This window comes from Panthera tigris, chromosome A1 (genome assembly GCF_018350195.1).
Source record: "Panthera tigris isolate Pti1 chromosome A1, P.tigris_Pti1_mat1.1, whole genome shotgun sequence".
NCBI lineage: Eukaryota > Metazoa > Chordata > Mammalia > Carnivora > Felidae > Panthera > Panthera tigris.
The window spans coordinates 116,069,076-116,081,105 of NC_056660.1; the positions used below are offsets into that span (position 1 = coordinate 116,069,076).

At 47.4% G+C, this 12,030-nt stretch overlaps 1 protein-coding gene across 1 annotated transcript; it reads right to left on the bottom strand.

The window, feature by feature from the left end:
• Window positions 1-18: 18 nt before the first annotated feature.
• Window positions 19-11,126, bottom strand: LOC102951747. Its single transcript, XM_042956360.1, has 10 exons — window positions 11,058-11,126; window positions 10,708-10,790; window positions 10,161-10,247; window positions 9,966-10,082; window positions 6,037-6,185; window positions 4,775-4,983; window positions 4,619-4,702; window positions 2,064-2,231; window positions 1,093-1,248; window positions 19-1,018 (listed from the first exon to the last, which is right to left on the bottom strand). The coding sequence occupies exons 1-10, from the start codon at window positions 11,124-11,126 to the stop codon at window positions 857-859; spliced, it is 1,284 nt and encodes a 427-aa protein (XP_042812294.1). The 3' UTR covers window positions 19-856.
• Window positions 11,127-12,030: the final 904 nt, after the last annotated feature.

Here is a 12,030-nt window from a genome sequence, read left to right on the forward strand (position 1 = left end):
TCCTCGAGTAACTGATAGACTAGGAGAAAAGACTTCTATCTATTGCTAGGAGCATTATTTCCTTTGAGGGCTCCATGGAGTGGAGACTTCTGTCACAACTTTTCAAATTTCTCTAAAGCACGAAGCCTGGGCCCTGGAGAATTTGGAGGGACTCTTGGGAATAGAAGGTCCTGGCTGGGCCTGGCAGGACAAACCAAGTTTTAGGCTAGAGAACTCATGGATTCAATATGGTTTTGATTCTTATTTCCTCTGGTTCCCTCACTGATACTCCTTCCTGCCATCTCTTCTCATGGCCAGAGGAACATCAGGTCTTGCTCCCATGGGAGCATACCTAGTAAGCTTACACACACGCACGCGCACACGCACACTGCAGACCTACTAAAGAATCTGGGAGAGTAGGGTTTGGGAATCTTTTTTCTTTAATAAGCTCTCTAAGTGATTCTGCTGCACACTTCAGCTTGTGAACCACCACATGTGCAGTGTAGAACTATAGTTCTAACAGGCTTGAATTTGAATTCTGGCTCTGTGACTTAGCGGACTTGTCCTTGGGCAGTTACTTAACCTCTCCTAGCTTTAGTTGCCTTACCTCTGAAATGGGGGTCAAGTGGCACCTACTACATAGGGTAGTGAAAAAGGCTAAAATGAAGAGGTGGATATTAGGTACCTAGCAGGGACTGACACAACGAGACCTGGTTAGTGGTATCGTTCATTATCCATAGTGAAGGTTAGCGTAGTTATCCCAGCTCCCTCTCCCTTCTGGGACAGTGAAGAATGAAGAGAGAAGCAGCTGCCCCTGAAAGACTACTGATCACCAGACTTCTTCCCAGGGCAGCCATCCAGCACGACTGGCCCCAGCCTAGCCTATACCCTGCTGAAGCTGCTGGTTCTGGGCTTGAAGCTCCTGGTTCTGTGTGGCCAGTTGGAGCGTGTCTTGCAGGATATCAGCCAGCAGGCTGCGGTGGTGATGTTCTGTGGTCATGGTCTGCTCCTCCCACAGCCCTCGCCAGGCTCGAAATACCTGTGCCCAGATTCAGAGATGCTTGTCAGTCAGCCTTGGAACCATTTCAAGGCCTGCCTTCTGTCCCCACTGACCTGCAGTGTATGGCATGTCCGAGCCCGGGCAGCCTGCACGTGCACGTCATAGAGGGCCATGAGGTCCTGCTCCGCAGTGTCCCGCTCTGCCTGAAGGGCCTCCAGCTGGAGTCTCCATAGTGTCTGCTCCCGGTGCCATCTCTGCCTCTCGAAGGCCTTCAGTGATAATACATATTCTTTGTTCAGTGCCACCTGTGTGCCAGGCTTTGTTCCTAAACACTTCATGTGTATTCATTCATTTTAGCCAATGAAACCCAGGGGAGGAAAGTGGTTGCCATTTTAGTTTTCCAAATCTGGTAGTTAGATTTGGAAACCATGAATCAGAGAAGTGACCTAACCTGCCCAAATCTGCATGGCTAGTGAGGGACAGAACTGAGATGACACATGCCCTTCAATGGTTCACTGTCATTCTTAGGGTAAAGTCCAAATTCAGAGGCATGGCACACACTGGTCTCTTTAGCCTCATCTCTGACCATGTACCTGCCGGGGCCCCCCAGATGGACAATCTGCAGTACCCAGACTGTACTTTGCCATTGCTTCCCTCTGGACCTTTGCTCATAAACCATAGTCCTCAGAACGTATCCTCCCATCCCCTCACGCTCACAAGTTTTGTTTCCTAATTTGGGCAAACAAGTATATTCAGTGCCTCTATGTGATGCGTATGAACTTCACACATGGAGTTCAGTCTAGTGAATTCCTCTGGCTGATTTGTTTTTCAAGTCTCAGCCTAGATGCCATCTTTGCTCCTCTCCTGCCTGAGTCAGGCACTCTTCTTTGTCCCCACAAGCCCCTAACTCCCTGCATCACTGCACTTAGCCCTGAAAATTGCTACATCTGTCCCCCATAAAGCTATGAGGATCATGAGAGAGGGTATGGCCCACTCTGTTGTGACTGAGGCTGGATTCCAGCCCCCAACACAATGCCTGAACCAATTAGAAGAAGCCTCAAGTCCCCTACTTGACCCTCCTCACCTCCTTTCCGGCCACCAGGCCTTTGACCTGGTCACCTTCCACCTCTTCCTCCTCCTGTTCCAAACGCTTCAGTTCCTTTTGGATCCATATCTGGTGCTGTTCTTGAAGTCTCTTCCTCTGTGCCTGGGCCAAGAAGAACTGCAGGGCCACATCTGGGGCGTGCCAGGCCTACATGGCATTAGTTTAGGCTCAGCCAGAAGTCTGTGTGTGCCACAGCCTCGGGATACGGTGCCCAACTTTCCAACAGAACCCCACCACCAGGGCTGTTCCTACAACTACGTCTGGAACCTAACTGTCCTGTAAGAGCCTGTGGCCTGGACAGAGACTTGGGGCCATGGGAGAAAGGTATTGGCTCTGCCAATAGGTGCCATGGAGGCCTTAAGGATCCTATACTCCTAATGTGACCCAGTAGGAAAACAGCCTTCCCATGCCCCTCTCTTAGGAATCATAGCCTGTCAGGTCCTCTCTTTGTCAGAAGCTCCATATTTGTCCCTGATGTTGGGGCACAGAAGCGGTAGACATGTTAGCTGTGCTCTGCAACTCTTCAGGCCCCCAAGAGCTTCCAGCTATTCTGGGGTACATGAGGTATTACCTGTTCCTCAGAGTGCCTAGGAGGATGCTTTTGGTGGAGCCCAGGTCCTAGAGATGCTGTTACTCCTACTACTGGAGGAAAATGCAATTAAGCCCAACAAAGGTGGAGGGCACCCAGCTCCACCCCAAGCTCCAAACCCACCTTTGGGCTCTCCCTGGAAGCCTGGGCTGTGGCTTGCTGTTGAATCTATCACCTGCAGAGAATATATTAAGAATGGGAATTCCATCCCCTTCCTCCTAGGATAGTACGTGTTAAGCTCAGGACTTTGAAATCAGACAGATCAGAGTCTCAGGCCCTCCTTTCCTCAGCTGTATAACCTCAGGCAGGTGTCTAATCTTTTGAATCCATTTCCTCACCTGTAAAATGGAACTAATAAAAGTTATAGAGGTGCCTGGGTGGCTCAGTTGCTTGAGCATCCAACTTCATTTCAGGTCATGATCTCACGGTTTGTGAGTTCAAACATTGCATCGGCTATCAGCACAGAGCCTGCTTCAGATCCTCTTTCCCCCTCTTTCTCTGTCCCTCCCCTGCTCGCTCTCTCTCTCTCTCTCTCTCTCTCTCTTTCTCAAAACAAATCAAATAAACAAAAAAACATTTTTAAAAAGTTGTAGAGAGGGGCGCCTGGGTGGCTCAGTCGGTTAAGCGGCCGACTTCGGCTCAGGTCATGATCTCACGGTCCATGAGTTCGAGCCCCGCGTCGGGCTGTGTGCTGACAGCTCAGAGCCTGGAGCCTGTTTCAAATTCTGTGTCTCCCTCTCTTTGACCCTCCCCCGTTGATGCTCTGTCTCAAAAATAAATAAACGTTTAAAAAAAAAGTTGTAGAGGGGCACCTGGGTGGCTCAGTCAGTTAAGCGTCTGACTTTGGCTCAGGTCATGATCTCATGGTTCTTGGGTTCGAGCCCTGCGTTGCGTTCTGTGCTGACAGCTCAGAGCTTGGAGCCTGCTTCAGAATCTGTGTCTCCCTCTCTTTCTGCCCCTTCCCTCCCCTTCTCAAAAATAAATAAAACCTTTTTAAAAAAAAGTTGTAGAGAGCACGAAATGAGATAAGACACCCAAAGCGCTAAGCAGTAGCAGATGCTGCTCAATAAATGGGAGCTTACATGCCTAAGTCCCGAAGCTCAGGGCTGTAAAAACAAGTTGTAAGTATGAAAAGAGTAGGACCAGGAGAAGGTGGACAGAAGCAGCATTCCAACCGCCCTTTGGCAAATCCTGGAAGACAGCACCCCCTTCTGCACAGGAGAGGCCATGCATTCTAAACGGATGCAAAAGCATATTGAACCTAAGGACTTGGGTGTTTGTACCTCTGCTGCCTTTGATTATCTCAGTGACCCTGAGACACTCAGATCCCTTCTCTGAGCCTCAGTTTGCTGACCTGAAAAATGTGAGCAATACTGTTTTCCCTGCTTAAAGTAATTTTATGGCTTCCCCTTGACCTTCAAGACAAAGTCCAAACATCTCAATAAATTTACAAAGCCCTTTATGACCTGGCCCCTACTTATCTCTTCAATCATTCTCTCTTGACTCTTCCTCAAAATATCCTACAGCAAAATGACCTGCTTGCAGTCCCCCAAAGAGATCAAGCCCCTGCTTACTTCCGAGACTTGACCTGTTATTTTCTGTGCCTGGAATGTTTGTTCTTCACTCATCTTTGCTGGCTACCTCCTTCAGAAATCAACATCCCCTGTGAAGTGTTTAGATGCCCTACTGAACCCTGTGTTGATAAGGCCTTCAAAGCACTGATCATGGTGTTATAATTGCTTCTCTCCAGAAGATTGCAAATTCCATGAGGACAGGGGTTTCCCAGGGCCTACGTGGCACTATGCCTGACACACTGAGAAGTCACTAAAATGTTTGGAAATCAATAAATTAGTGAACAAAGAAAGGGACTTCTCATAGTGCTCTGTAAATAGGAGAGAAGGCAGACATCAATGGGGCTCCTAAGAAGTTGAGCCAGAAAACATACCTGTAGTTCTGGGAGCCCCACAGCCTCAGCTTTGACCCCTTTGAGCATCTGGCTTCCTGGGCACTGGCTCCAGGCTTTTACCACCTATGGAGAGAGGGTTTAAGGTAGGCTCCAACCGCTACTCTCTTCAGCACCTCCAGGCCTCACCTTGCTTACCCGCAACTCTCGCAGTGCCCTGCCCAGCTGGCTGAGCCCACTTTCTGTGAGGGTGTCCCCAAGGAGGCCTGAACGCAGGCTCTTCAGGTTTGCCCGGCGGGCCCGTGCCTCTTCTACTGCATCCCACTGGGTGGGCCTCACCTGTTTCACCTGCATCCTCCTTCCCGAGGCCCCCAACAGAGCAGCTCTGAGTAAGCTCAGGGAGCCACCTAATAAGGGGAGACTCGGAGTGAATCACTCCTTCTGGACTCCAGAGCACACTGCCTGTAATACTTTTAATTTTTATTAATACTACTTACAAAAAATAGCTAACACCTATCAGGCTTTTACATGGGCTTGGCACTATGCTAAGTGTTTTTGTGGATCACCTCTTTTTATCCACACAACACTCCAATGAAGCAGCAACTCTAATTTTTTCTGCCTACCCCCACATTTTCCAGATGAACCAAATGAAGCTTAGAGAGGTCAAGCAACTCCCTGGTGAGTGGCAGAGCTAAAACTTAAGCCCAATTCTGTCTGACATTAAAGCCTGTGCCTTTAATCAGGATACCAAATTGGCCTATGGATAAACATACTTTTGTCCTTCACTGCTTTATCCTTAAGGGCATGAACTGGCCTAATTTTTCTTCCTTACTCCACAGGGCCTGGCACAGTGTGTGGTCTGGGATTATGTTAGCCAAATTAATGTGTGCTTACTAATTTTGGATATGGAGAGCCAGACTTTTTCTTTCTTTTCACTTTTATTGTAGAAAATTTCAAACATGTACAAAGTATAGGAAATTCAATCTACTTATCACTCAGCTTCAATAATTGTCAACTCACAGCCATTCTTGTTTGATCTATACCCTCCATTTGACCTCCCCTAAGTCTCTGACATCATATCATTTCAGAGAGGGCTGATTTTTAATAAGTGTATGAAAATAGGCAAGTTCTTTCCCTTCTCTGATCCTCCCTTTCCTCATTTATAAATTAGGCCTCCCTCCCTAAGTTAGATGTGTCTCATGGGGTTGTGGTAAGAATAAAATGTATTAGTGTGAAAATTCTTGGTTAACTGTTGAAAGCCTCTGAAGGGCGAGGGGTTGCTTTTACTATCAGCCCTGCCTTTCCAGACTTTGGCAACCTAGCCATACTGGGACCTTTCTGAATCTTGACCCTCCCAGAGGTGAGGCTATCTCTGGACTGGGGTTGGGGCTGCAGGTGTTTTGGTGAGAGGAGTGGTCAGGCATAAGTTAGATGTCAGAGCTCCCCAAAGAACCCCACACCCTTCCCCAGGCCACCTTGAGGGTCCAGGCGAAGAAGAAGACCAGTGTAGTTGTTTCCTTCCAGGAGCCATGACACGATCCAGGGCAGAGAGCCCTCTACCTCCTCACCAATAACCTTACCAGCCAACACCTGCAGCAGGGGGCAATCTCTGCCAGAAGGAGAGAGGAAGAAAGGAGGTGTCCACTGGTGGATGGGGAAAGAAATTGATCCAAATTACATCTGATGGAAAGGTTGACTATTTCCAGAACTTTGGTGCACCACCAGGCAGATTTGCAACCTTGCATAGACCCTTTTTTAAATTTTATTATTTAATTACACAAATAATATATTCTCATAGTGCAAAATTTAATTTGTCTATCTGATAAGGGACTTGTATCCAGAACATACATTTATGTATGTATGTATGTATTTATGCTATTTTTATTTGTTTATTTTTATTTTTTAGAGAGAGAGAGAGGGCATGAGATTTAGGGGCAGAGAGAGGGAGAGAGAGAGAATCCCATGCAGGCTCTGCACTGTGCAGAGCCTGAAGCAGGGCTCAAGCTCACCTGGTAAGGGACTCAAACTCATGAACTGTGAGAACCAACTGAGCCACCCGGGCGCCCCTATCCAGAATATTTAAAGAACTCTTACACCTCAGTGATAGAAGACTAATCACCCAATTTATTTTTTATTTATTTATTTTTTAAGTAGGCAACACATCCAACGTGGGGCTTGAACTCACGATCCTGAGATCAAGAGTCATATGCCCTGGGGTACCAGGGTGGCTCAGTTGGTTAAGCATCCGACTTCAGCTCAAGTCATGATCTCACGATTTGTGAGTTTTAGCCCCGCGTCAGGGTTTGTGCTGACAGCTCAGAGCCTGGAGCCTGCTTTGGATTCTGTGTCTCCCTCTCCTGCTCCTGCTCTGTCTCTCAAAAATAAATAAATGTTAAAAATTTTTTTTTCTTTAAGAGTCACGTGCCCTGCCAACTGAGCCAGCCAGGTACCCCTAACCACCCAATTTAAAATGGCAAAGCAAAGTGACATCCACAAAAATGGCAGAGCATGGAACTCTGGGGATCTGTCCTTTTTCAGCAACATGTGGAAAAAATGGTCAGGATCAACCTTACAGGAACTCTGGGAGACAGTGAAAGGTTTACTACAACCAAGTGAATGCTTACCCAGGAGAAAGCAACTTAAGTATGTTGAGATCTTTGTGGTGTTTTAACTTAACCTAGCCCCAACCTCCTCCCCAGCACAGAAGTTGTCTTGAGGACAACAGCCCATGTTTCTGGAGGTGGGGTGCTTGGCTCTGGAGGGAGCAGAGTAGATTTTGTTCCCAAGGAACTGTGTTTGTTGTTTTCACTGTCTAGGGTTCCCCCCAGAGGACTGACGAAAAGGGCTTCCTTTTGTTTCCCTTACCTTGGAACTCTCTCAGGGCAGAGCAGCTATCCTAGATGATAGTCGCTCAAAACATTGAAAAGATGAAAGAACAAGCAAAAATAACAGGTGGGGCAAACAACAGATGCATGGAAAGACTGGGAAGAAAAGTTGGGGAGTCAGATTGCGGTGGGGGGGGGGGATGGGGGATAAGGAAAATTCCCCCATGCACCAAGGAATCTAGAAAGCCACACACATGCCCAGAGCAGGATGCAGGCTTAGAAAAGACCTGAGAAGATGGCAAGTTTTCATCTCTGTTTTTTTAAGCTCACTGTAAGCAGGAAGTAAGGCTAAGGCAGAGGTGTAAGTGGAATGGTGAAGCATAGAAGGACTGACCCAACACAGAGCCAATCTATGGAAAGCTGGAGATTTTTAAAAATTTTTTTTCTTTCTCTTTTTATTCCTTTAAAATGTTTTTGTCCCAGTAGAGTAAGGAATTCTATGTCAGGTCACTAGCTAACCACTGAGATGACAGAATGGAGACTTCAGTGGCAACAAAGAATCCAGCCTTTGCAAAAATTGTTTGGAAAGTAACTAAGCAAACAGATAGTTGCAGCCCACAGCAAGCAACAATGCAAACCCTAGAGGGGATGGGGAATCTCTTTTTCAGAGTTCCCCCATTATCATATCCAAAATGTCAGAGCCTAAGGAAAAGAAATGGAGACGTAAGAGACCAACATAATGAAGAATATAATCTTTACAAAAATAAAAATTCTCAAATTGGGCAGTTTCCAACCAAAAAAATATCTGGCATGCAAATAAAGATGCATGGCCCACCCACAGGGGAAAAAAAATTAATAGAAACTGTCCTTGAGGAAGCACAGACATTGGATTCACTAAAGACTTTAATCCAACTATCTTAAATATGCTCAGAAAAGTAAAGGAAATCAAGAAAATGATGTCTCAATGAATAGAAAGAACGAATAGAAGCACAGAAATTATAAAAAGGAACCAAAAAGAGGGGTGTCTGCCTGGCTTAGCAAGGGGAGCATGTGACTCTTGATCTTGGGGTTGTGAGTTTGTGCCCCACACTGGGTGTAGAGCTTACTTTAAAATAAAAATAAAAAAATAAAATAAAATAAAATAAAATAAAATAAAATAAAATAAAATAAAATAAAATAAAATAAAACAGGAACCAAGTAGAAATTCTGGAGCTGAAAAGTATAGTAACTGAAATCATAAATTCTCTAGAGAGCAGATTTGAGTGGGCACAAGAAAGAATCTCAGCAAAGTTGAAAATAGGTCAAAAAAATTATGCAAAAAGAAAAAAGAATGAAGGAAAATGAGCCCAAGAGGCCAGTGGATGCATGAAGTGTATAAATACATGCAGAATGAGACTGTCAGAGGGAGAAGAGAGGGAAAAAGGGGCAGAAGGAATATTCAAAGAAATAGTGCTCAAAAATTCCCCAAATTTATGAAAGACATGAATCTATACATCCAAGAAGCTCAACAAATTTCAAGAAGGATAAACTCAAAGAGATTCATGCCAAGACACATTATAATCAAACCACCAAAAGCCAAAGAGAGAATCTTGAAAACAGAGTAAGAGAAGCAACTTGTGATGGTACGAGTGATCCTCCATAAGAATGAAAACCAATTTCTCATCATGAATTGTGGAAGCCATTAGTGCCTGGCTGACTCAGTCAGTACAGCATGTAACTCTTGATCTCCAGGTTGTGAGTTCGAGCCCCATGTTGTATGTAGAGATTACTTAAAAATAAAATCTTAAAAAAAAAAAAAAGGAAGAAAGAAATTATGGAGACCAGAATGCAGTGAGATGACATATTTAAAGTGCTGAAAGGGGTGTCTGAGTGGCTCAGTCGGCTGAGCATCCAACTCTTGCTTTCAGCTCAGGTCATGATTGCAGGGTTGTGGGATAGAGCCCCACATCAGTGTGGAGGCTGCTTGGGATCCTCCTTCCCTCTCTCCCTCCCTCCATCTCTCTCTCTGTCACTCTGCTTGCTCTCTTTCTCTCTCTAAAAATAATGCTGGGAAAATAAAGTGTGTCAACTAAGAATTCCATATCTGGCAAAACTATCCTTCAAGAACATGTGAGAAATTAAGGTATTCCCAGATTAGTAAAAGCTGAGGGAGTTCATTGCTGGTAGACCTGCCTTACAAGAAATGCTAAAGGATGGGGCACCTGGGTGGCTCAGCTGGTTGAGCATCCGACTTCAGCAAAGGTCATGATTTCATGGTCTGTGAGTTTGAGCCCCGTGTCGGGCTCCGTGCTGACAGCACAGGCCTGGAGCCTGCTTCAGATTCTGTGTCTCCCTATCTCTCTCTGCCCCTCCCCAGCTCATGCTCTGTCTCTCTCTCTCTGTCAAAAATAAATAAACATTAAAAAAATTAAAAAAAAAAAAAAGAAATGCTAAAGGAGGGAGTCCTTCACCATGTCAGAGGTGAGGAAATGAGACTCTGAGGCTGCCCTGGGTCTCTGCATCCATACTTCAGCCACACCCCCACCCTGTTCCCTAAAGCAGTCAGAAGATTCCATCAGACTTACAGGTCTCTGGGGAGCTGCAGGATCCTCAAGGTCCCTCGCCACATACCCCGGGTCCCAGGCCCCTCGGGAGGGTCAGGCCCTGGGCAGGACATGGTGACAGTGAGCAGAGAGCAGGCCCTGTGGAGGACAGGGTAGGATGAGACCAAATGCCTAAGGGATAGGGGTTGGGGGTGACAGGTGCCCTCCTGTCCTCACCTGCCTTCATCCCCTGCAGCTTGTAAGTATAGCTCTGAGGCAGCTCTTGAGTCGGACACCTCCACCTCACTGGCATTTTCTACCACCCTGGAGGATGGGGAGACGAGCTCAACAACTAAGCACCTCCTAAGAGGTTCTGGGGTTCTGTCCAGCCCCCCAGAACCTCTGCATGGGGAGTCCATTGGGGTCCCAAGAGCCTGTAAGAACCATCCCCAAGGTTCCAAGCTCAGTATATCCCCTGAAAGCCTCTCATCTTCATCACCTTTTTTCTCCTGTCATCTGCCCAGTTCTGCTCAACGAGATACTCACATCACCCAGATGGTAATGACTGAGTGGAAGAGGTGTAGATGGATAGGGTAAGAAGAGTGAGAGGGCTGGGGATACGAGCTGCAGGGAAGATGATGAGTGGGTGTAATGAGCACAACCCCAAGTGCAGATCTTCCCTTCTGCATGGCAGTGGGGAGAAACCTCCCATGGCTGGGTTTGGGGGTTTCAGCCCTGCCTTAAGACAAGCACCCTCAGATCCCGTTGGCCCCTGGAGACTCACAAGCCCAAAGGGGATACGTCTAACACCGATAGGTTCTCTCTCCCTGGAGAGAGCAGGTCCTGAGTCCTTCCACTGGGGCTGAGCTGCAATCACACAAGCACAACACCAGTTACAAACAGCCTTTCCCAGACCTCATCTCACAAGATCCTCCCGCTGGGGCTCCTTGAGTCAACCAGGGCACCAACATTCAGCCATTTCAGGCAGGAAATAGAAGACCTCAGAGAGGCAAGCCCACACTGGTCAGTGGCAGATGAGGCTAGACTCAGTCTCTTCTGGCTGCCTGCGAGCTTCAGGCCCTTTCCACAGCACCACCATTGGTTCCCAGGGCTCCCTTCCATGCAGGGTCTCACCTGCACCAGGCTAAGGGTGCTAACCCCAGGAACAGCGCCCCTGTGGGCCAGAGTTTCCTCAAACAGCATCTGCAACAGCTAAAGTGGAGAAAGGGGTTCAGTAGGGATGGAGAAAGGATAAATCTGTCCTTCAACAGTTTCATGACGGTGAAGTCTATGCCCGGTTCTATGCTACGTGCTGCGGACACAGGGACACAGTGTCCAAGACAGAAACAGCCCCAGCCCTCACGGTTCACAGTGAGCCAGTCAAATGAGTAGACATTTTCAATGAGACCTGCTGTTTCCTAAAACAGGGGCCTGCCTATGATGAAGTTCTGAGGCAGCTATTTTGACTTGGGGGCATTTTGACGAAGCCCTGAAAACAAAACTTTCAAGTTTATTATCGGTATTATGAAAAACTGTGAATATTAGACCTTGCTGGATATTTCATGTTTGCACACCACCCCGTCTTGACCCTCACCCTATGGGCCCAGTCCGCTAGGGAGGGGAAGGGAAGTTTCTCAAAGGTCTCCTGGAGGAAACAACACCTGAGCCTCATGAGACCTATGCTTGGTAGCTCCCCCAGGACTCACCTGAGGTACAAGCCGAGGTGTCTCTGTTTCCCGACCCCGAAGCAGTAGGGACACACTGTACCCTCGGGCCACCAAGCCTAGTGTGGACTGGACTCGTACTAGCAGCTCCTGCTCAGCCTCCTGCAGGGGACACAGGCATATCCCCTAGTCACAGGTGCCCTGACCCAGCCTGCCTGAGCCATGGGCTTGGGAAACCCTTAGCACTCCAGGATCCAGACGCCTGAGATTCCCGTCCTCCTCCCGTTTCCCTACAACACCCCCTACCTGAGCAGCATCAGAGCCCAGGACTCTGTCAAAGGTGATGCATTGTTCCTGCAGGGGAAGACTGGGCTCAGCATTGTCACTCCCATCTTCCAGGGCCTCACCCGCACCCCGTCCCATTTCTACCTGAGAGTCTAGAG

Bases quoted from the DNA above. Each gene is read 5' to 3' on its own strand.
- LOC102951747 (XM_042956360.1), bottom strand. From the start codon at position 11,126: ATGCTGTTTGAGGAAACTCTGGCCCACAGGGGCGCTGTTCCTGGGGTT. The intron at 10,248-10,707 runs GTGAGTCTCCAG...CCCATCCTCCAG, and splicing joins GACGTATCCCCTTTGGGCTT to GGTGGTAGAAAATGCCAGTG. The intron at 6,186-9,965 runs GTAAGTCTGATG...TCCTTCTGGCAG, and splicing joins CTGCAGCTCCCCAGAGACCT to AGATTGCCCCCTGCTGCAGG.